This window comes from Dendropsophus ebraccatus, unplaced genomic scaffold (assembly GCF_027789765.1).
Source record: "Dendropsophus ebraccatus isolate aDenEbr1 unplaced genomic scaffold, aDenEbr1.pat pat_scaffold_687_ctg1, whole genome shotgun sequence".
Lineage (NCBI taxonomy): Eukaryota > Metazoa > Chordata > Amphibia > Anura > Hylidae > Dendropsophus > Dendropsophus ebraccatus.
In genome coordinates, this window is record NW_027210286.1 from 4,717 (window position 1) to 28,038 (window position 23,322).

General features: G+C 40.1%; 1 protein-coding gene across 1 annotated transcript; it reads left to right on the top strand.

The window, feature by feature from the left end:
* The first annotated feature begins 1,993 nt into the window (after positions 1 to 1,993).
* LOC138778796 (alpha-aminoadipic semialdehyde synthase, mitochondrial-like) lies at positions 1,994 to 22,633 on the top strand. Its single transcript, XM_069956532.1, has 13 exons — positions 1,994 to 2,098; positions 2,187 to 2,254; positions 4,066 to 4,187; positions 7,602 to 7,731; positions 8,823 to 8,933; positions 10,136 to 10,244; positions 10,504 to 10,644; positions 11,856 to 12,023; positions 12,556 to 12,651; positions 16,757 to 16,872; positions 19,162 to 19,250; positions 19,553 to 19,729; positions 21,647 to 22,633. Exons 1-13 carry the CDS (start codon positions 2,042 to 2,044, stop codon positions 21,763 to 21,765), a joined length of 1,503 nt encoding a protein of 500 aa, XP_069812633.1. The 5' UTR covers positions 1,994 to 2,041; the 3' UTR covers positions 21,766 to 22,633.
* The last annotated feature ends 689 nt before the right edge of the window (positions 22,634 to 23,322 follow it).

Below are 23,322 nucleotides of genomic sequence, written 5' to 3' on the forward strand. Positions count from 1 at the left end.
CTATGGAGGAACATCTGCTCCTCCTCCACTGTGCCTACGCCTTTTGCCTAAGCACAGTGGCATGCAACGCTACTCGTGTTTTTTTTTTAATGGCAGCTGCAATGTGTTTGTTTTTGTTTACTTTTTTGTTACATAACTGTTTCAAGGCTGAGTAGTATGGAAGGTAATTCATCATAGAAAATGAGGAATGTGAATCATTTTCTAGCGTTAAAAGAAATAGAAGTCTTTTGGTAAATTCTGACCAATATTCACTTGATGGAACTAAGAAGTTTCCAGCATCTGCTTCAAGCACTTGACGCTTTGCACTAAGGATGCATAGAGTGGGCTTGGGAGCCAAGCCCTTTCTATACCCAGTGTCAGGTCAGTAGCTCTGATGCCTATTATTTACCCACCCAGATGCTGCTGAACTTACTAGTCACCCATTATTTGCACTATCCTTTTTATAACACATTGCCAGACCATTGTAGAAATAAAGCACTTTAGCTCTTTAGCCTTTGTTTGACTCGCTTTTGGCTTAATGGTTAAATGTGTATCTCCGTAATGTCTAAATTTTGTCTATATATGTATCCTCGGAATTGTAAAGTGCTGCAAAATATGTTTGCAGTATATTAGTGTACAATATTATCAATAATGATAATAATAAAATCTAATGGTATTTTTTCCATACGTTGAACACTGAAATACATGTAATAAGCTAGGAACTGTTTAGGGTGTTCCTCATCTCCTTTAGGTTCACTATTGCCTTATAACATCCTTCATTGCAGTTCTTTTTCTGCATTTATATCTGCTATTATCTTTGTGCCATCTATCTTTATATGTGAATAGGACTTTTACTACATAACCTTGCACATCATATCTCAGATGTTCGTAGGTTTATTTAGTAGGACTGCTGTGTAATAGTTTTGTACTGTACCTGTTTTGTGCATTTTGTTTTTGAACTTCTACCATCATTTTTAACTAATAACATTAAAAGGTAAGTTCTAGACCTAATGTAGGTCCAAAAGTATTGTACGAACGGTATTACTGTCTTGAAAGTACACTGTACTAGACTGAGTGTCAGCCATAGTGTCCCCCCTTATAATAACAGCCAGTATTCCATAACATAACATATAAGGGGACTTCTTACAGGGGGGTTACAGTATGCAGCAGCATAGTTGCTGCCTCAAACACCAATAACATTTTCAGTTAAACAGTTTATTTAGGAGAGAAAAGAAAATTGAGATTTAAATCGAGAATTGTCCAATGTTTAAAAAAAAATAATTATTTAGATTTTATATTTTGGTCAAATCGCCAAGCCCTAGCATTAATTATGCCTTTTGCTACAGAAAAATATCACAATTCTTGTGATTTTGAAGAAATCGCTGCAAAAATAGTGCTATTTTGGTGTGTGATAAAATAGCATCAAACTTGTGAAAAAATGCATAATTAATGCTTATTAAACACCACATGTGCACATAGCCTCAGCCTTAAAAGAAAAACGGAACAGGCGCTTCATAGTGCATCTGTCCCAGAGGCACCCAAGGGAGCTAGAAAACATTTTATATTTTTGTCAGCTAAGCTAGCAATTGCACGAAGCTGGAAAACATCCAGTATCCCATTGGAACTGGTTAACTGGCTCTTTGCCAGTAATAAGTTTACCAGCCTACTTCAGGATTCCCAGGTAAATTTGTTGCCGCCTGACAAACCTGGATGACTTATCTAGGTACCTCATTGGACTCCTCTTTTGGCTACCACTTTATGTCCTTTCCTGGCTTTCCCCTATCCCATGTGAATATTGTCTGTCAGACCTTCTAGTTTGTCACCTTGTTATCAGGAATATTACCCTGGCTAGATTTGATCCTATTTCTAATTCCAGTGCCTTTTCCTTACTGTCCTTAAGTAAATTGTTCAGCATATTCATTTCTTTCTTTCATTGTATTACTTGACCATTCAATACATAACTACTGCAAAGTTATATACCTTTTTTAATTCTTGTTAGGGAAAAAAGAAAACTCTTTGAAAGTAAATAAATGTACGCCTTTATTTTTTACCTCTTCAGCTAATGTCTGATGCTACCAGACCAATTGATCAAGAAAAGTTTTCTCCTGTTGTTCGAGATGTAAGTTCTCTGCCTTCTCACCTCTTTAATCTTCCATAATTCTCTACTTTGAAGATGTATGAATTATTTTTGTATTTTCTAAACCCAGGCAGTGATTGCAAGCAATGGCTCACTAACTCCTAGATACAAGTACATACAGAAGCTTAGGGAGAGCAGGTAAGAGTAATTCTATGACTTAGGGCCCTATTGCACGGGACGATTGTGCGAAAAATCATTATAGCGTTTAAATTTAAATGATGATCGTTCTGTGTAATTGCAGGCAATGGTCGAAAAATTGTTTATATGTCGTTGATTGTTGATGTAGATCTGAACCCAAAATTATCGTTAATCGTTCGCTGTAATTCCACATTCAAGTTCCGCATTTTTTCACTAATTTCATTTATCGTTTGTCGTTAATTGTTAAAATCACTTTGTGTAATAGGACCCTAACACATGGGACTTGGGGGTAGTGTGTCTCCTTGATGAGAGCCAAACTGGCTTAATAAATGTACACACGCCATGTTTGGTGGGAGTGCCTACATACCTGTAGGTTTGGATTAATATCTACCACTTCATCTATTTAGCTACTGCAGTTAGGCTATGTTCACATGCTGCATTTATTCGTCATTAATTATGTGTTTTTGTAATGGTAAAATAACAATATTTTGCCTTAATTGGACGGAATTGCTGCAATTGCTATTTTACTATGCAGTAAATAGCATTAAAAATCGCTGCAAAAATGCTTAATTAATGCTTAACACCACATGTGAACATAGCCTCATGCCTAAGAGAAAAAAAACGGAACAGGCGCTTCATAGTGCATCTCTCCCAGAGGCAAACAGGGGATACATTATGCAAAGTAGGGTCATTTTCAGTAGATAAAGATCTTTCTTTACACTTCTACCTACTGAAAGTGGCTTCTTTTCATACCAGGAGACAGTTACCCATCTGTAAACAGCTGTTTCACGGTTCTTGCCCCTCCTTAGTACAGAGCAATGTAAACAACTCCTTATTTACAACTATCTAGCTTTTTTGTAATGGGGGAGGGATAATAACAGTGAATTCATCAGCAACTTGACGTCAGATTAACCCTCCTAGCATTAGAAAGAAGCAACAATGTTGTAAATAAGGACTTGTTTACATCAGCGGTCTGGAAGGAAGGGGGGAGGAGGGGGTTGAGAGCAGTGCTGGACTGAACAGGTCAGAGGAGAAATTTCTATGTCTTCAGCAGGATTTAGTAGCTCCAAAGTGATGGAAGGAGACTGAATAGATAATGACATGTATGGAATGAAGCAGGGGGATGATTCAGCATATATTTTACCTAACTGGATAACCCCTTTTAGAAGGCTTACTATCCCACCAGTGCCACATTAAAACCCTCTCACCTAAACTACCAGTACCTTGCTCTGCACTGACGATGGCCAGGAACCATTAGGTTTAGTGTATAATCCCAAGTCAGGTTTTAAGGCTCTATAAGGGTCCAACGTTAATTTGAAGGAAATCTATCACCAAAAGGCGGCACTGAGTAGCAAATTCTTTTTCTTTTGGGGTGAGCTACTTTATATATTTCATAAGTACTGTAAATAATACCAAGAAATTTAAATAAATTTGCAATAGTTTCAAACTTCTGATATGTCTGTCATTGTTTGCTGCTTAGTGTTCTCCACCTCTGCAGTGTCTCTCTGCAGCAGTGATTCCCCCGCCCCCCAACAGTGCTCAGCCCCCGGCCATCCACAGTCACTGCAGCTATCCCTGCCCCTGTCTTTGTTTTTGCAGCCCACGGCCAGCCTCAGCCCCGTGTCCCTCAGCGATCAAAACATGTGACGTGTCTTGTCAAGAGTTTTTAAACCTGATAGGTAAAATTTATTGCCATATGGACACTTAGGTGATGGCTTTGCTTTGATTTGTATTGTGATGAGGTCAGTTATATTTTATTTTTACTTAAGTTTTCTATGAAGCCTAATGTTTTCATATTATTTACTTGCCAGAGAGTATGCCCAGCTTATGACTGTGGGATCAAAGAAGAGGATTCTGGTGCTTGGATCTGGATATGTTTCAGAACCTGTCATAGGTTATCTCACAAGAGATCCTAATGTTGAAATTACTGCAGGTAATTATAAGCTTTCAGATCATATTCTTATCTGGTATTTTATGAGACAATAAAGGGGTATGTCCTCCTTTAAACATTATTTTACAATTTATACATAAAGGTAAGCTACTATTCAATTTAAATGGGCACTGAACAAAGTTTTGATCAGCAAGAAGAGAAGGGGGATTTGGAAGTCGGCACTCCAGGACGTAGTAGATTCAAATATAACTTTTATTCGTGCAATAAAATCCCATGGTGGGCACCACCGGACCTACGCGTTTCGCGCTACTGCGCTTAATCATGGTCTGAGACCTGGAGTGCTGACTTCCAAATCCCCCTTCTCCCTTCTCTCCTTGCTGAAGTCTAGCTCACGGCGTCTGGCCAACGCCCAGGAGTTCGAGCACCCGTCCCTGCATTTAATCTGTTGCTGCTGACTCAAGGACTAGTGAGCTGTATCTTCTTTTTCTTTTTTCATTTTTGCAAAAAGTTTTGATCTTAGTGCCAAGACCCCCTTCGATTGCTAGATACATCGCTAAGAAGCGCACGCTCTCTCCCAGCTCTGTCAATTTATTTTCATGGAAAGTCTATGGGCAGCACTTTAAGTGACACGGTCACCCCCTATTTGCATTTTGACTGCTCTCCACAGGTGTAAAGGGTAAATGTTACAGCTTTCATTACTTATTTTATATTCTACCTCATGGTGCTTGTTCTGGTAAAAAGTCGTTTTTATCACCTGTGGATTGGTATATTCGGGTGGAGCCTCCGGCCTATGTGCCACATCTCTCCGCCCCTAGCACCCCTTAGCCCCGCCTCCATCTGTGACACCATCGCCGCATATGCCCCACCCCCTCAGCAGCCATTGGAAGGGCCAGCCTAAAGCTCTAGGTCACACCCCCTAGATTGTCGCAAACACCAATGGCTGCTGAGGGGGCGGGGCCTATGTGGCAATGACATCACGGATGGGGGCGTGCTAAATGGCACTGGGGGTGGAGCAATGTGGCACATAGCCCGCGAGGCCCCTCCCACATATACCAATCCACAGTGATAAAAACACTTTTTACCAGAACAAGCACCATGAGGTGTGATATAAAATAAGTAATGAAAGCTGTAACATTTACTCTTTACACCTGTGGAGAGCAGTCAAAATGCAAATAGGGGGTGACAGTGTCACTTTAACCCCCATGCTTCTTTCTTCTTTTTATGTGTCTCTGTGACATATCAAAAATTTTCTGAAGTGACAGGGGTACTTTAGGTAGCTTTAAAAAAACATACGATGTTTCCACGAAAATAAGACATCCTCTGAAAATAAGGCATAGTGGAGGTTTTACAGGATAGCTTAAAATAAGGCATCCCCTGAACGTAAGACCCCTGCCGCCACCCTCCACCACTATGCCGCTAAGGGAGGGAGGTGGTGGGTTGTCTGGTTATGTGCTGGTTTGTGATGACATCCCCTAAAAAACAATAAGAACACTCATCTTTGGGAGCAAAAATTAATACAAGACACTGTCTTTTTCGGGGAAACACAGTAGTATTATTTCTTTCATGGAGTTATAGGCATCACAATGCGCAATCATCTAATTCTTAAAGGAGTTTTCTGGGAAAAATGGAACGGTAAACTGTCCACAGGATAGTCACTGACTGTTACCCACACTACACAGTGTGTAGTGGTGGTGATGTGTAACTGCAGCTCAGGTCCCGTTCACTGTGTAGTTCGGGCGCTGACGGCTGATCAGCGTGGACAGCACCCCACTGAATGATCTGTTTTGTCCGGAAACCCCATTTAATCCCATTACAGGGAAGTTGGCCACTTGCTTTTCCTCCACGATAACTTCACTTTTTTAGTTGTTGATTTATTGTTTACTATGTATGTAAAGTGCACAAAGTAAAAGTGAAAGTAACTTATTGTAAGAACTATATAAACTACAGAACTATTCATTGTACCAAATAGTTTTATGGGAGTAAAATGATTCCATACAAGTATTATAGTAGTGAACTAAGGTGCCTACAACTCAAAATCAATCCAGTAAAACAGCAAAATATGATTCTCAAATCTCCCAAACTGAGAAATTGTGGCGTTGGATTATCTAACAATGTTGACTTGATTAAAGGGGTTATCTGGAGATCTCTTAGGCGTTCCAGCTCCTCTGTCTGCCCATCCATGCTGATACTTCCACAGACCAGAGGGGGGACAGGAGCATAATCATGCGAAAACATGCACAATACACAGATGTCCAATAACTGCTTGATTACGCTGCGACATTGCTAAGATCGGACAGCTATTGAATCACTTGCCCTTATTATGCTTCTGCCCCCTCTTATCTGCGGTAGTGTCAGCATGGATGGATAGATGGAAAAAGTAGAGTGCCGGAGAGTAGAAAAGGTAGGACTTTTTTTCTTCTTTCCGGATATCCCCTTCAATAATATCTAGTATAGAGGGTATTGTACAATGTTGGGCAATAAAAATGTGGCATAGAATAGTTCTTCAAAGTACCCTTTTGGGTACAATTACTTAATTGTTCCATAGGAACACTCAGTAAGACACTCATTAAGGCTGGCCATACACATTAGATGGCTGTGGCTGACAGCTATGTCTTCTAATGTCCCCCACCCCATACGCATGAAAGAAAGGCTAGTACAGAGTAAAGTTAGGGTGCCTTTACACAGAGAGATTTATCTGACAGATTTTTGAAGCCAAAACAAGAAACAGACTATAAACAGGGAACAGGTCATAAAGGAAAAACTGAGGTTTCCCCTCTTTTGAAACCCATTCCTGGCTTTGGTTTTCAAAATCTTTCAGATAAATCTCTCTATGTAAAGGCGTTCTAAGTCTGGGTTTAGATTACTTAAATTCTTTTCAGATAGGCTAGGTTCACACTTCCGCTAGTTCTCTATTCAGAGCTATCATTGGGGAATCCGTTTGACACATCAGAACACATCTGAATTGTTGAAGAATGAATACTAACAGATGCAGACAGATCCTAAGATATCCTATTGACTTCAATGGGGTTGATCAGGTTTCTGTCTGGTGTCTATTTATAATGCAGAATATGTGCAGAGAACAACTGCTTGCAAATATTTTTCCTAATTCCTATTCTGCAAAATAAAAAGAACTTGAGATAGAGAACTGTGACTAAGAGCCCTGGCAGAAGTGTGAACCTGGCTTTATTAGGAACAGAGTGATGAAAATATTGGGGTAACGGACCCGCTGCATACCAATCAGCAAAAGTGGGATGGATCCCATTGACTTTATACACACTGTATAGATATACGGGTCACCTTATGCTAATGTCACAAGAAGTACAAAATCACATTGTAAAAACTTAGTCGTTCAAGCAAGGACCAATATTTTTAGGCCATGACATAAGATGAATTTCAATGCATTTAATGTAAATGTGAACTATTAAGTTGTGGCTAAGGTAATACTTGGTTTTCCAGTGTCGATGATTAAAGATCAAGTGGATCATTTATCAAAGAAGTATAATAACACAACCCCACTGGAGATGGATGTCTTGAAGAGTGAAGAAAAATTGTCCTCCTTAGTGAAGAAACATGAGCTTGTTGTCAGGTTACTGTAACCTTTTTACACTGTCCACTGTATTCAAGTTTTTCTAATCTTCTGGGAAAGTAATAACAGTTGGGTGTTCAAACCATGCTTATTGCCAGCTAGTTTAGTGACTTTAAAGGGATTGTGTCATCATAAAATGACCTATAGTTTTATGGTAAATATAAAATTAGTAGATTTTCTATTTTACTCTTTATATTATAAAACAATCCTGAAATCTTGTAGTTTTTTTTATTATTTCATACAAAGCTTTGTCAGTTCAGTCAGATATTACTCTAGCTGTTTAGGAGCCCACTTCATAACTTCCACCATGTTTCAAAGGCTGAACATGGGTGTGGGTTTTAAAGGGGTTATCCAGCGCTACAAAAACATGGCCACTTTTCCCCCTCTCTTGTCTCCTGGTTGGGTGGGGTTTCAAACTCCGTTCCATTGAAGTAAATGGAGCTTAATTGCAAACAACACCTGAACTGGAGACAAGAGAGGGGGAAAAGTGGGCATGTTTTTGTAGCGCTGGATAACCCCTTTAACCCTAAAACTATTGTATTTGCCGATATGGAGACTCTCTTCCTTTGGAATGACCTCTGCAGAGGTCACAAAGCATGCTAAAAAACCTTCACCATACAAAGAAAAGGCTTGAGATGTTAATTTTGCCTCTGTCCAAGGGGCTTGCTGTAAAAGCCCCTACAATAATATATTAAAAGTTTTATAAAAATTACAATCAGAAAATAAACCCCAAAAAAGAAAGAATGTTTCAGTATCTGGCTCGGTTCAGTAACTTTGCCACGTTCTGTTATTGTTTATTAGTTTTAGACCATTCAAGGAAAAAAAAAAAAAAAAAAAAAAAAATATATATATATATATATATATATATATATAATATATATATAAATAATTTTTTTTCCTACTGATAATTTGTTGTCAGTTTTTGCTGGTATAACTTTGGAATTGTTGCTGTTTTGTTTGCACAACAAACCCTTTATTGAAGTGATTTCATGTTTGTTAGCCAGATTGTGTGTGTATTGCCCCTCTTCACTCTTCAGCAATTTCTCAGTGCTCTTGTCACTTACTCCTGTGTTTTGTTTCACACTATTCAGTTTACTGCCTTATTCTGCGCATCCATTAGTGGCAAAGCAATGCATCAAGAATAAGGTGAACCTGGTAACTGCTAGTTACTTGACACCATCCATGAAGGAACTCCAGCAAAGGTAGAGTATGTTTCTGTTTTTTTATCCTAAGGCAGTTATTGTAAAGTAAATCAAACATTTACACAGCAAAAACAACATTGCACATAGACTTGCTCTACAAATATGATTCTGTATGGACCCTGTTGTGTTCTTTTTTAGGGATGGTCCGAACCCTCCGAGGTTCGGGTTCGTATGAACCCCAACACTCGGCATCAGATTCCCGCTGTCTGCCCGCTCCGTGGAGCGGGTGGATACAGCGGGAAGACCGCCTGGAAAACTGGGATATGGCTATGGCTGTATCCCAGTTTTCCAGGCGGTCCTCCCGCTGGATCGGGAATCATTACCGAGAGTTCGGGTTCGTACGAACCCGAACCGAACTCTGTTCGGACCATCCCTAGTTTTTTTGTTTTCTTTTTTTTAAAAAAGTTCTCTCATCTTGACTTTTTGGCTATAAAAATTTGTTTTGTCATGTGAAGATTTGTCTCATACTCTATTTTCCTTGTGTTGCCTACCTTATCAGTAGGTAAGTATCCATACTTGTGCCTAGAACAGTGCTTATTGCCTCATTTGATCTGGCATAGTAATCTGCTATTCAATGATGTTCTTGTCTTACCCATTACTTTTTTTGTTGCCTATTCATGCTGTATATAAAGATAAATTCTAACCGGCTTACATGTTGCCTTTGGCTGGGTTCACACACTGCAAAACTGCAAACGGTTTACTGCATATTTCAGGTAAAGGTGAAGCACCTGTTTTTAGGTGCTTTAGCTCCACTTGCCTGCACATCTACCCTATAGGCAGTAATGTGAACCTAGCCTTATAGTTCTTCTGCAGCATGTTCTGCTTGTCAGTTGCTCATTTCTACAGTTTCAGGGTCTTGTCAGTCTGATTTCCTTGATGCTGCTTAAGGCGGGTGACAGCATGGAGTTCTGGATTATGTACTGTGCTAGTGCAGTTTAAAAAGCTTTTCATTATCACAATCAGAACCCTGGAACTCTGTATATTCCTTTTTAATTTATCATGCAAACACAACAGGAAATAATTTTTGTCATAATTTCTGGTAACTTTTGTTTGTGGTGTAAAAGAATTTTTGTATAATGTGTAAATCTTGAATATACCTTTGAGCACCTACGGAGAGACCTCCGATTATTTCTAAATGTCGCTTGCATAAAAGATGTATTAATATGCAGCAGGAAGTTATATGTACTTGTATTTCTTCATAGTGTGGAAGATGCTGGGATAACAATTGTCGGAGAAATGGGTTTGGATCCAGGTCTTGACCATATGTTGGCTATGGAATGCTTTGATAAAGCTAAAGATGTTGGAGCAAAGGTACGTATTAGGATACATAACACTTAGGCTTCTTCTTCTGGTTATTCAGAGGGGGCATACACACACGCAGTGAGGTTTCAAGAGGCTTCTCATCCAAGGCCTAATAGAGGAATATGTTAGTCTATTAGTAAATTGTTTGCCAGTGTCACTTGAGCATAGAAATAAAAAAAATTCAGCTTTTTCCTTGACGTACTGACAGACACCTGTGGTAGAAGTGTGGTGTGCTGTGTCTGCTGATATACTTTCTTGTTTTCTGCAGGTGGAATCCTACATATCTTTTTGCGGAGGTCTTCCAGCCCCTGAGTGTTCTGACAACCCACTGAGATATAAGTTCAGCTGGAGCCCTCTGGCTGTTCTCTTCAACACAATACAACCTGCCACATATTTAAAGAATGGAGAGGTAACATATATTTCTACATATGCTTGTAATATTTATTTTTAGATCTTCAAAAGGACCCATCATCTTATGATTTTGTACAGTCAGTGAAAGAAAATAATGTACCCAGATAGAAATGTTGGACTGCTGCAAAACTCACCGTGCAGTTATGTCTCAGCCAGATATGTAATCAATTACAGGTTCTGGTTAGACTATGAGCCTTGCCACTAGAGGGCTTAAAAATGTCCATGCTTCCCTTAAAAATAAGAGGCTACTTTTAGGTAGCGTTCCTCTTGGCAAGAGATTATTGACTGCTAGACGTGATGAGATAAGAATGTGTATGCATCCTCCACCTATGTATGTGTATGTATGCAGTAGACAAGTGTGGCCATTGTAACATGAAAGTCTGTACCTCTGTGTCCTGCTGTATAAGCATGAGGTCAGGAAAGGCGTTACACCTATCCAGATATGCCAGGGCCCACTAAGGGATGAAGTATTAATTGCTGTCTGTCATGCATTTGCATCCCTTGTAGCTTTTTCCTCCATAAGGCACTGCTGTATATTGCACCCTGCTTGGGACTTCAGGGCCACAATGCCTGTCTGATACATTTGAACAAAAAAACAAATATGGTATATGAACATGCCTTTAGTGCCTTTGCATTATTACTGTTGTACCATATTCTGGATGGGTGACATGAGTTTAGACATGGTAGGCTCCAATGGGCCTATTGCTTGAAGGCTCACATAGACCTGGATGTCTGTAGTTTCCATTTTCCTAGCTGATTTTTTGCTCCGTCCTCTGTATAGTGGTGTGACAGTGCTACTGCAGCCTCTTTGGTAGGAGCTAAGGCTGCATTAACACTTTGCTACCAATACATGGAGTTCACAGCCAACTATTTCTGTCTCTGTGCTCTGCGTAGTACAGACATCGAAAAGCTGATAGTCTGAAAAGCCATTGTGCTATTTTACTGAAAAATACATTGGAGCTAAGTACTAATAAAGTATTCTCAAAATAAGGAACGTAGAGCCTTTTCAGCTTTTGCCTAATGTGTCATAATATCAGCAAATATTTAGTTTATGCCATTTGGTTTGGAATATGCTATAATAAAATTAGCATTAGCACAAGTGAAAGAGGCTTATCCCTGGACAGTAATATTTGCTGTGGCCGTTTGCTATATGTTGTCTTAAGCCCCTCACATAGCTTGTCATTTATGTTCTATCTGTTCTCTTCTTAGGTTGTTAATATTGCTGCTGGGGGCGCACTACTTGAGTCTGTTACAGACATGGACTGGTTCCCTGGCTTGAATTTAGAAGGCTTCCCTAACAGGGATAGTACAAAATATGCTGAACCCTATGGGATTCAGTCAGCGCATACCTTAATGAGAGGAACACTGAGATATAAGGTAAGGTATTAGGTAATCCATATTGTGCTGGAATCACACATGGGGCAGATGTACTATTACAAATGTTCAAGAATTCTGGCGAAGTTAGTGTCTCATGTATTATGAGTTTTGGGCACACATAGAAATTAGACAGTATTTGTAAATCTGGGCCATTGCGTATTCGTTGCAGAGTCTGATACAGTATGATGTAAATTAAAAGCTTACATACACAGAGATTACAGCTGCTGTGAGATAATGCTAAAACATAGCATTAATGCAATTAAAAAAAAGGGAATTCCATCCTACAAAGTCCAGTAAAAAAAAATATGATGCCAGGAGAGCTGACAGTGTTTAAATCTTAACAGGGCTTCACCGACACAGCTGTAACTTCTAATCTAAAGATGTGCCATATTTAGCATGAGTTTGTGTGAAAGTGTAAACTAAGAGCATGCAGTCTGAGAAAGCTCCAGGCTTTTTCTGCTCAGGCTTAGTAAACACCATTGGTGAACCTTGCTACCTTTGATTGCAGGTCAATGCATTTTGTTTCTTCCAGGGATTTGCTAAAGCAATGAGTGGGTTTGTGAAAATGGGATTAATAAATGCTGATCCATGCCCGTTGCTAACTATAGATGCACCACCAATAACATGGGTAAGTGAGCATTCCAGGAAACCTTGTGACTTTTGTATTGTGAATGAATACATGAAGTCAGGTAATGTATATCATGTAAACTGTATCTTGTAAATGTATAATGTGCCACAATCAAACAAATGCTATTCAGGGGTATAATAATTTTTTGTTTAACCCCTTAGCGTCCCATGACGTCCCGCCGGGACCCCGCTCTGAACGGCACCGATCCCCGCTGCAATCTGCAGCCGGGCAGTGCCTCTATTAGCCGGAGCGGGTCCCGTTGCCGCGCCGGCTAATTAAGCACTTCAATGCAGCTGTCAAACCTGACAGCTGCATTGAAGTGCTTTGTACTGCACGTCCCCGGTGTCTAGTGGCACGGATCTCCGCCCCCGCGATGCGATCGCGGGGGGGAGATCCGTTCTTCTGGCCGGCCCGGGTCTCAGCGTCGGAATGACGCTGATCCCGGCTCGGCAATAGATTGCTATGGCCTTCAGTAGGCCATAGCAATCTATCACCGATTACAATGATCTTTGCTGTGTATATACACAGCATTGATCTCTACGAGAGATCAGTGCTGTCTATATACAAGTCCCCCACGGGGGCTTCTAGTTTATGTAAAAAAAAAAGTAAAAATGTGTTTTAATTAATAAAAAATCCCCTCCCCTAATAAAAGTCCAAATCACCCCTTTTTTCCCATTTTATAAATATAAATTAATAAATAAACAAATAAATAAACATATTTGGTATCGCCGCATGCGTAATTCCCCGAACTATTAATTAATCACATTCCTGATCTCGCGCAATCAAGGTACCAATAGAAAGAACGCATCATGGCGCAAAAAAATGACACCTGACACAGCCCCATAGACCAAAGGATAAAAGCGCTATAAGCCTGGGAATGGAGAGATTTTAAGGAACAATTGTTAACAATGGTTTGAATTTTTTACAGGCCATCACATAATATAAAAGTTATACATGTTACATATCATTGTAATCGTAACAACTTGAGGAACATACAGAACAAGTCATTTTTACCATAGGTCGAACGGCGTAAATGCAAAACTCCCCGAAATCAAAACAAATTCGTTTTTTTTTTCAATTTGACAGCGCAAATGATTTTTTTCCGGTTTCGCAGCATATTTTATGGAAAAATAATGCCTGTCATTACAAAGTACAATTGGTTTTGCAAAAAATAAGCGCTCATATAAGTCTCTAGGTGAAAAAATGCAAGCGCTATGGACTTTTAAACATAAAATGGAAAAAGCAAAAGCGCAAAAACGAAAATTGTCTTTGACCTTAAGGGGTTAAGGTGGGATCAGTAACATATTTTAACCCCTTAAGGACAGAGCCAATTTTGATTTTTGCGTTTTAGTTTTTTTCCTCCTTGTGCTTAAAAGGCCATAGCACTTGCATTTTTCCACCTAGAGACCCACATGAGCCCTTATTTTTTGCGTCACTAATTGTACTTTGCAATGACAGGCTGAATTTTTGCATAAAGTACACTGCGAAACCAGAAAAAAATTCAAAGTGTGGTGAAATTGAAAAAAAAAAAGCATTTTGTTTATTTGGGGGAAACGTGTTTTTACGCCATTCGCCCTGGATAAAACTGACTTGTTATATATATTCCTCAAGTCGTTACGATTAAAACGATATGTAACATTTATAACTTATATTGTATCTGATGGCCTGTAAAAAATTTAAACCATTGTCAACAAATATACGTCGCTTAAAATCTCTCCATTCCCAGGCTTATAGCGCTTTTATCCTTTGGTCTATGGGGCTGTGTGAGGTGTCATTTTTTGCGCCATGATTTGTTCTTTCTATCGGTACCTTGATTGTGCATATATGACTTTTTGATCGCTTTTTATTACAATTTTTCTGGATTTGATGCGACCAAAAATGCGCAATTTTGCACTTTGGGATTTTTTTGCGCTGACGCCATTTACCGTGCGAGATCAGGAATGTGATTAATTAATAGTTCGGGCGATTACGCACGCGGCGATAGCAAACATGTTTGTTTATTTATTTACTTTTATTTATAACCTGGGAAAAGGGGGGTGATTCAGACTTTTATTAGGGGAGGGGGCTTTTTACTGTTAACAACATTTTTTTTTTAAACTTTTACACTTGTACTAGAAGCCCCCCTGGGGGACTTCTAGTATAAGTGCTCTGATCTCTCATAGAGATCTCTGCAGCATAGATATGCTGCAGGGATCCATGAGATAGGCACTCGTTTACTTCCGGCTGCTGCAGCCGGAAGTAAACGAGTGCCGAGCCGGGGACGGCGCCATCTTGGAGCGGTCCCCGGCCGGCTTCAGAAACGGAGATCGCTCCTCCGGGATAACATCCCGGGGGAGCGATCTCCGCCACTAGACACCAGGGAACAGCTGAATCCGGTAATCGGATGCAGCTGTCATGTTTGACAGCTGCATCTGATTACTGTATTAGCGGGCACGGCGATCGGACCGTGCCCGCTAATACCTATGGTCCCGGGCTACAAGCGGCACCCGGGACCGCCGCGGTTCAGAGCGGGGTCGCCGCGCGGCCCCGCTCTGAACGTCCTTACCGGCATCAGGGCGTAAGTATACGCCCAATGTCGTTAAGGGGTTAATAGTTCAGACAATTCTTTATGCTGCAGTACCAAATATGTTTGGAAATTCAAATACCACCATCACTATTGGCCTTGACATTTAAATGGTTAAATGACTGACATCAGCAGTTTATTTTTGTTGTACATGGCAAGAGACACCCAGTCTATATGGCTTGTGTTCAGCTCCTGAGCCCACTCCATACACCCTCCCCTGCCTAGCCTGTGAATTAACATGGGGCAGTCAGTTAGGGGTTAAATGTACTTGAGGGTAAGCAAATGTTGATGTGTTTTCCTGGAGGCTCTTTTTTTTACTTATATTGCTTTATTTTTATAGTGTTTGCCATTGCCATGTCAAGGAGCTTTATAGTAATTTCATAAACTTTTCCATAAACTTACAATAGATGAAGATATAGAGTATAGATAAAGATAAAGGCCATCTTTGCAATCGATGGCAATAATGCTTAAAGCGAGTGTACCACTACATGAATAGACTGGCTAAAGTCACTCTCCCCTCCTCCAGGCTGTGCCGCCTGCTCTGTGGTGAGTCTATCCATAAGATGGCCGACATAGAGGAGCATGTGACCATGCCTCACTCCCAGTGTTCTCCATAGGCATATATAGGCTCAGTGGATGACACAAGGGGAGTGGCATGGTCACATGCTCCTTAATGTCAGCCATCTTATGCACAGACTCGCCGCAGAGCCGGGCAGCACAGCCTGGAGGAGGGGATTCTGATTTTAGCTCTATGGAGGTACACAGGGAGCTGCTGTCAGAATATACAGTGAGTAAAGTTACTAATACTGTACACTGAAGTATTTTACTATAAAATGGCCAACCCCTTTAATGGTTAAAGCGTAACTGTCATTTCAGGGTCATTTTTTTTTTAAACATTAAATATCAACAGTACAAGCGATTTTAAGAAACTCTGTAATAGGTTTTATAAACCAAAAGAGTTTCCTTCTGTAGTGAAAAAGCAATCTCCCAGCCTCCCCCGTCACATCAGATGAAGCAGGATTTCTGTGTCCATTATGTGGCTATGGAGAGGGGAGGGGCTGTTAGGAGTGACTGAGCACGGAGCAGTCTTGCACAGCACAACACCCTCCAATCTTCTCTCAGTAAGTTCATAGATAAGCACTGACCTTTCTGACCCCAGAATCCAGCGTTTTAGGTGCCCAGAGAGTCTACAAACAGCTGACCTTCATGTCACCTCTTCCTGCTCCCTCATCTCCCTCAGCCCCTCCCCCTTCATAGGCTTACAATGGAGAGAGCAGAGCCCGTCTTCACTGGCTTTTCTGTAATGAAGACGTGTTTGCCTGATAATGCACAGATAAGAAGTCAGGGGGGGAGGCTGGGAGATTGCTTCTTGAGTACAGAAGGAGGCTTTTTTGGCTGATAAAACCTATTACAGAGTTTCTTAAAATCGCTTATACTGCTGATTTCTGCAATAAAAAAAAATATGACAGTTACGCTTTAATTATATTGTTTATGAATGTTAACGACAATGCCTAAAATGTATCTGCATTCTCTAATATGTAGAAGGAGCTCCTTTGCTATCTTCTGAATGTTCCAGCTACAACCAGTGTGGACAATGTTAAAGAAGCTGTGTACAATAAAGTAGGAAAAAGTGACAGCAACATGGAGGCGTTCCAGTGGTAAGAGCTGTACTTTCACAATCTCTTTCTGAACAATGGGGGAGATTTATCGAACATGGTGTAAAGTGAAACCGGCTCAGTTGCCCCTAGCAACCAGATTCCACCTTTCATTTTCCAAAGAATCTGTGAGGAATGAAAGGTGGAATCTGATTGGTTGCTAGGGGCAACTGAGCTGGTTTCACGTTAAACCAATTTGATAAATCTTACCCAATGTGTCTATTTGAAGATTAAATCATGGGGATTTAACCATAGTGAGGTAGTTGCAGGTAGCACATAATCTGTAGTGACTTATAACTATTTTATTTTACAGTTTTTCTAATCTTTGTTGTTATGGAATCTTCTAAATAATAGCAGAAACTTCAAAGACCTTTTCATAGTACATTATATAATACAAATAAACTATAAATCATGAGCCAATTACATATAAAATGTGATCAGAGAGCACCCAGAAATTGGTTAAAACCAAAGCTATTAAAATCAGAAAGGGTCGCAAAGACCAACAATAGAGACCGTAACAAACAGAAGACACTATAAGACAGGACACAAAAGGGAGGGAAGATAATCTGTAGTGGTAGCATTATATAGTAGAGTGGGGCGGCTGGACAGAAAACAATTTACTAAAAAAAACGGATTGCCTCAAATGTTTGTAGACTCTTAGGATTATAACGGACAAGGGCCACAAGTTTCTAATTGATCATATAATAGTTTAGCTGACAACAAACTTGTAAAACGTCTGAAGTTCTATCCAGGCTTTGAAAGTAAAGATAATTTATTTCTGCTGTTTATGAGGAACCGCATGAATAGAGAGATTTAGTAAAGTTTCTTAGAGGTTATCTTCAATGAGAAATGTGTAATGGAGTGAATTCAGGACCAAAACTCAATAACAATTGGGCCGTCCCACCAAATGTAGTGGAAATCACCAGGAGCCATACAGCCCCTGCAGCTAACTGGGGAGTAGACAGGATTAGCACCAAATACTAAAGTCCAAAGTCATTCCAGAGGTCCCCTGGGAATCGGAACACTTGGAAAGCAGAACATCCTATACAAGGCAAAAAGAATCGGTGACACATTCATTAGTCTTTGGTTCAGCATATCGTATAGCAATTATCGGCCAAATCAGCATTAGCCAACGAGCGAGCAGACTTTGATCGATCAACTTAAAACCTGTCAAAGAACATGGATTCTCCTGAAAAAAACCCCCAACATGATAACTTGGGAAGAATCTCTCCACTCCACCTTTCCGATAAGTGACTGGCAGATAGCGTTTAAATGGGCATTAAAATCGGTTATTAGTACCCCACAAAGGGAAAACGTTTTAAAGGTCCGTTTGCTTTGGTATCATACCCCATCCAAATTTACCCCTCAGTATCGAATAAGTGTTGGCGTAGATGTGGTTGCCATGGAGATCTCCTGCACATCCTATGGGGATGTCCGATGCTTAGATTATTTTGGTCACAGATCACTGATATCATCTCCTCTCTTCTGGGAGCGAAAATAGCCCTAACACCCGTGTTGGCGCTGTTATACCTAGGTGTGGACACAATACCTTATAAAGCCAGATATGTTATATGCAAACTCCTCACAGTGGCTAGGATGGCAATTACTAGAAAATGGAAATCTTGTAGCCCACCCATAGAAGCAGAAACACTCCATGACATGCACAGGATATACTCATTGGAACGTCATATAGCATTTGGACGAGATACTATCACTTCCTTCGACGCTCAATGGGCAGTTTGGGTATCAAGCCCAAATCACTCCGAACCCCCTGCTTACTAGGGTAGCACACAGTCCTAGTGAACTTAGTTTTCACTTGTTAACCGTTTGGTTTGCGAGGACTGGACAAACAGTGGTCATAAATGCTCTATATACGGATAAATATACTAATGTACTCACCTACTGTCTGCATGTTGATATGTTGGTGTGTTACGTCGATATGTTGTTCGACTTGTTTTACCCTGTTAAACTGTAGGAGCATGTACCCCAGTTTACTAACTATTATATTCGACTTCCGCCCTTTTTGAGGAATAGCCACAAGGCCGCATTACTCAACTGGATGAACATTTTCGTTGTGAACCACTTAAAATGAACATTAGTAGTCGGCTGGACTGTTTTTCGCCCTTGCTTCATACTTGCTATACTGATTGACCATTGTTCATGTCTACCTACATTGCTTTCCTTTATTGTTGTATGTTATAAAAATTGAAAAAACTGTGTCAATATAATAACATTGAACCATTAAAACCTGTCAAAATGCTCAAAAGGTTGTGTTGTGTTTTGTCTGAACAGGTTTGGATTACTAAGTGATGAACCAGTGCCTGTAGCCGATTCCATTGTTGGAGCTTTAGCTAAACATTTGGAGATTATGCTTTCTTTTGGTAGGTCTGACTTTAATAAAATCTGTGATCAGTTGTCTGAGGAATGCCACCATTGTGTTTGGCTGCATGTTTTTACACTTTAACAATCAGTTGTTTTTTTCAGTGTTGTCAGGAGGTACAGTCCTAGAAAGAAATCTATTCACTGCAAAGCTGAATAGACATGAGATGGCTTACCTCTAACCATAAAGAACAATTTAATAAATGAGAGCTGATGAATTCCTGTCGTTACCAACACAACATAACATCTGCTACTTCCAAGTTGTTGTTCAGTCCACTAACATCTGCTATTTTTATCTTTTCAGGTCCAGGAGAGCGTGATATGATTGTAATGAGAAATGATGTTGGCATCAGGCATCCATCTGGACATCTAGAGTCCAAAAATATTAGCTTGGTTGTGTATGGAGAGGTTAATGGCTACTCTGCTATGGCAAAAACTGTGGGCTACCCAACAGCTATCTCTGCCAAAATGGTTCTGGATGGTGGGTAGTACACTGTGTATGCTCAAAATTAAGGGAAAAAAACCATAAGCATCTATTTTGGTATACAACTCAATATGCAACAACCCACAATTCCTGTTGTAGATGAGCCAGAATTCTGGTGTGTAAATTGTGCCACATTATTAACAGCAATTTTTAGATACTTTCCCATTGGGTCCTGCATCCTGAGCACACCAAAATACTGCTACACCATCCTGGCTTGTAGTAAGACAACAAATAGTCTAAACCTAGACTAAACACCAGGGGGGAGATCTATTAAGGATGCGCTCCTGGCACAAATTCTTGCCATCACCCTGGCCCATGCCAGCCGTACCCCCCCCCCCCCCCCCCCCACACACACACACACACAAACTCGCCTAAAAGGGTTCTCAAGGGGCATTCAGCCCAAACTAATGCCTAGCTTATATACAGGCATGAGTCTTGCAGCAGCCTTTGTATAGGTGATAAGGTGTATACAAACAATAATTCTGATGACTTATTACAATTCCTATATAATACTTTTCAGGGTTTGTGCTGGATTACAAAAACATAGTTGCTTTGTTCCAGAAATGGCACTACACATGCCTGCAGGTTGTATCTGGTATTACAGTAAAATAAGAAAGCCATCTCACCCTTGCTCGGGTGCATGGATCCGCACTTGACTTGTGCATTGCAGTCCAATATAGTAAACATGATCCGGCAATCCAGTAAAATGATTCTCTTCGTTCCAAATCCAAGTTAAAATACAGGCAATTCACACCATGATGCAGCACACCACAGGGGTACACGTGACGCATTTCGAACGCAACTGTACTCTTGATGACTGTTTAGTGATATAGAAGATAGTCTGGCGTAATCTTTTAGTAAAATCTTTAAAATGTATTTATTTTTCTTCTTAAAGGTGAGTTCACACGTTCCGCTACCGATTTCACACTGCAAGTTCTGCAGCAAAATCTGCTGCAATATGTGGTACAGTTATTCCCTGGGGCCCCTGCATTCTTGCTTCTTCGGCTCCCTGGTCACAGATGGTGCTCAGCCAATCAGTGCGCTGTCCGGCTGCTAAACAGTGATTGGCCATCAGTGACCAGGCAGCTGGAGAACGCAGCCAGGTAATGTATGTTATTCCAACGCCCAACACTAAATTAAATAATAAGGCAGAGGGGCTTCATTCAGAATGCAGGGGAATATTGCATACCGCAGCAGATTTCGCTGCAAAACTTGCAGTGTGAAATCTACTGCAGATGTGGTACGTACATGTACAGGATCCGCTGCAGATATGATGGCACAGATTTGAAGCTGCAGATTTTATACTGTGTTCAACCATTAAGTCACAATGATATCTGCAGCATCAAATCCACAGCTTCAGATTTGAGCCACGTGTGAACATACCCTAAAAGGCAATATATGTGTATGTGTGTATATATATTTGGTTGTTACACTGCTTATGAGTATCAAGGTAGGCTAGATCAAATCAGAGTGCCAGCATTCCTTACAAGTTTAAAATGGTAGTACACATTGTCAAGCATCTGGAAAAAGGATGGGGTAGCTACATATCTATCTATCTATCTAATCTATCTGTCTGTCTGTCTCTATCTATCTATCTATCTATCTATCTATCTGTCTGTCTGTCTGTCTGTCTGTCTCTATCTATCTATCTATCTATCTATCTATCTATCCATCTATGTGAATACCCTGTAGTGTTTTGTATGTAGCTACCCCATCCAGATGTTTGACAATGTGTACTACCATTTTAAGCTTGTAAAGAACATTGGCACTCTGATTTGGTCTTCTGATATAGCTGACCCTGATACCCACAAGCAGTGTAACAACCAAATGGCTACAATGTACCCTGCAATACTCTTAGGTTCTTGTACAAGTACACTTTAAGTATGTGTTTAGTAATTTTTATTTTTTCCTTAGGTGAAATTGACAGTAAAGGCTTGGTGATTCCACTGACCAAGAATATCTATGGACCAATTTTACAGCGAGTTACAGAAGAAGGCATTTTCTATAACATCAAGAGTACATTTTCACTTTAATTGCTGCAAAGAAATATGTACCATATGTAGTGCACTGGATTACACTTCATCTGTGTATTGTGTGGATGATAATCCTCAAGAAATACATTAAAAGGATCAAAATCTAAAAAAACAAAAACACGATTATACTATGTGATAGCACTGTAAGCTATGAAGAAACTAGAGGATGATTTACAAGTCTCTATGTGTATATAATACACTGTGCCTCATTTATTAAATCTGCCCTTATTGCCCACAGCACTCATAGTACAGCCTAGAAAGAAAAGTTGTACTCTGGTTGCAATAGGGAACAACAACAGCAGCATTTTCACTTATGGAAAAGAGACTGTGGGGAATTCTGAATCCCCATGCTGCACAGGAATGACCAAAATGCTTTCATGTGACAAATATGACTTTAATTATATAAATGTAGGGAACTTTTCATTCATTTGTTCTGTAATCAAAGAGATACTTAAAGCTAAAGATTACTAGTGTAACTAAAGAAAAAAAAAAAGAATTCTTGTACATCACTCAGCAAGGACCAGGAACATGAATGGTGACTGATCTTCAAGTTTCCATGTGTGACCCCAGTCCAGGTCCTGTCTCGACTAAAAAAATTGAAGACTATGGATCACTGTGCTATTTCTGCTGACTACACAAAGATGCAAAGTTGAAACCTTCAGCTACCTCCACAGAGAAGTCCCCCTTACACCTATGTCAAGACTTTAATTTGACCCTTGCTGTAGTCTTTATTCCTAATATAGAGTATTGATAATATAGTTTTGCAGAGGAACATTAAGATCAGAGATGAGTGAACCTCGAGCTTGCTCGAGTCCATCTGAACCTGAACTTTCTGCGTTTGATTAGCGGTGGCTGCTGAAGTTGGATAAAGCCCTAAGGCTATGTGGAAATCATGGATATAGTCATTGGCTGTATCCATGTTTTCCAGACAACCTTAGAGCTTTATCCAAGTTCAGCAGCCCCAGCTAATCAAATACCGAATGTTCGGGTTCGGATCGACTCAAACCCGAACCCGGTTCGCTCATCTCTAATTAAGATGTTTTGTCATATATGCAATATGAAATTATTTTCTCATCAAAGGCAATTGGTATAATCCTAGCCCACCATCTCTGCTGCAGTAATGTTGTTGGCATCATTCTGTCCTCAGTGTAAGCCACTTTTAGGCTTTATTGACACAGCTGTATTTCTTATTAGTATTTGTAAATTAAAAAAAAAAAAAACAGGAATATAGACTGATTTGGACCTACATTTCCTTAAAATACTGATACCAAATATTGTTGTATGAATTAGGCCTTTACATCATTTCAACAATTTGGTATCTTTTAATATTTGATGTTTGCATTGATCAGCCATTCATACCAATAAATATATATATATATATATATATACACTCACCGGCCACTTTATTAGGTACACCATGCTAGTAACGGGTGGTCTTCTGCTGCTGTAGCCCATCTGCCTCAAAGTTGGACGTACTGTGCGTTCAGAGATGCCCTTCTGCCTACCTTGGTTGTAACGGTTGGCTATTTGAGTCACTGTTGCCTTTCTATCAGCTCG

Bases quoted from the DNA above. Each gene is read 5' to 3' on its own strand.
- LOC138778796 (XM_069956532.1), top strand. From the start codon at position 2,042: ATGTCTGATGCTACCAGACCAATTGATCAAGAAAAGTTTTCTCCTGTT. The intron at 2,099-2,186 runs GTAAGTTCTCTG...TTCTAAACCCAG, and splicing joins TTTCTCCTGTTGTTCGAGAT to GCAGTGATTGCAAGCAATGG. The intron at 19,251-19,552 runs GTAGGTCTGACT...TTATCTTTTCAG, and splicing joins GGAGATTATGCTTTCTTTTG to GTCCAGGAGAGCGTGATATG.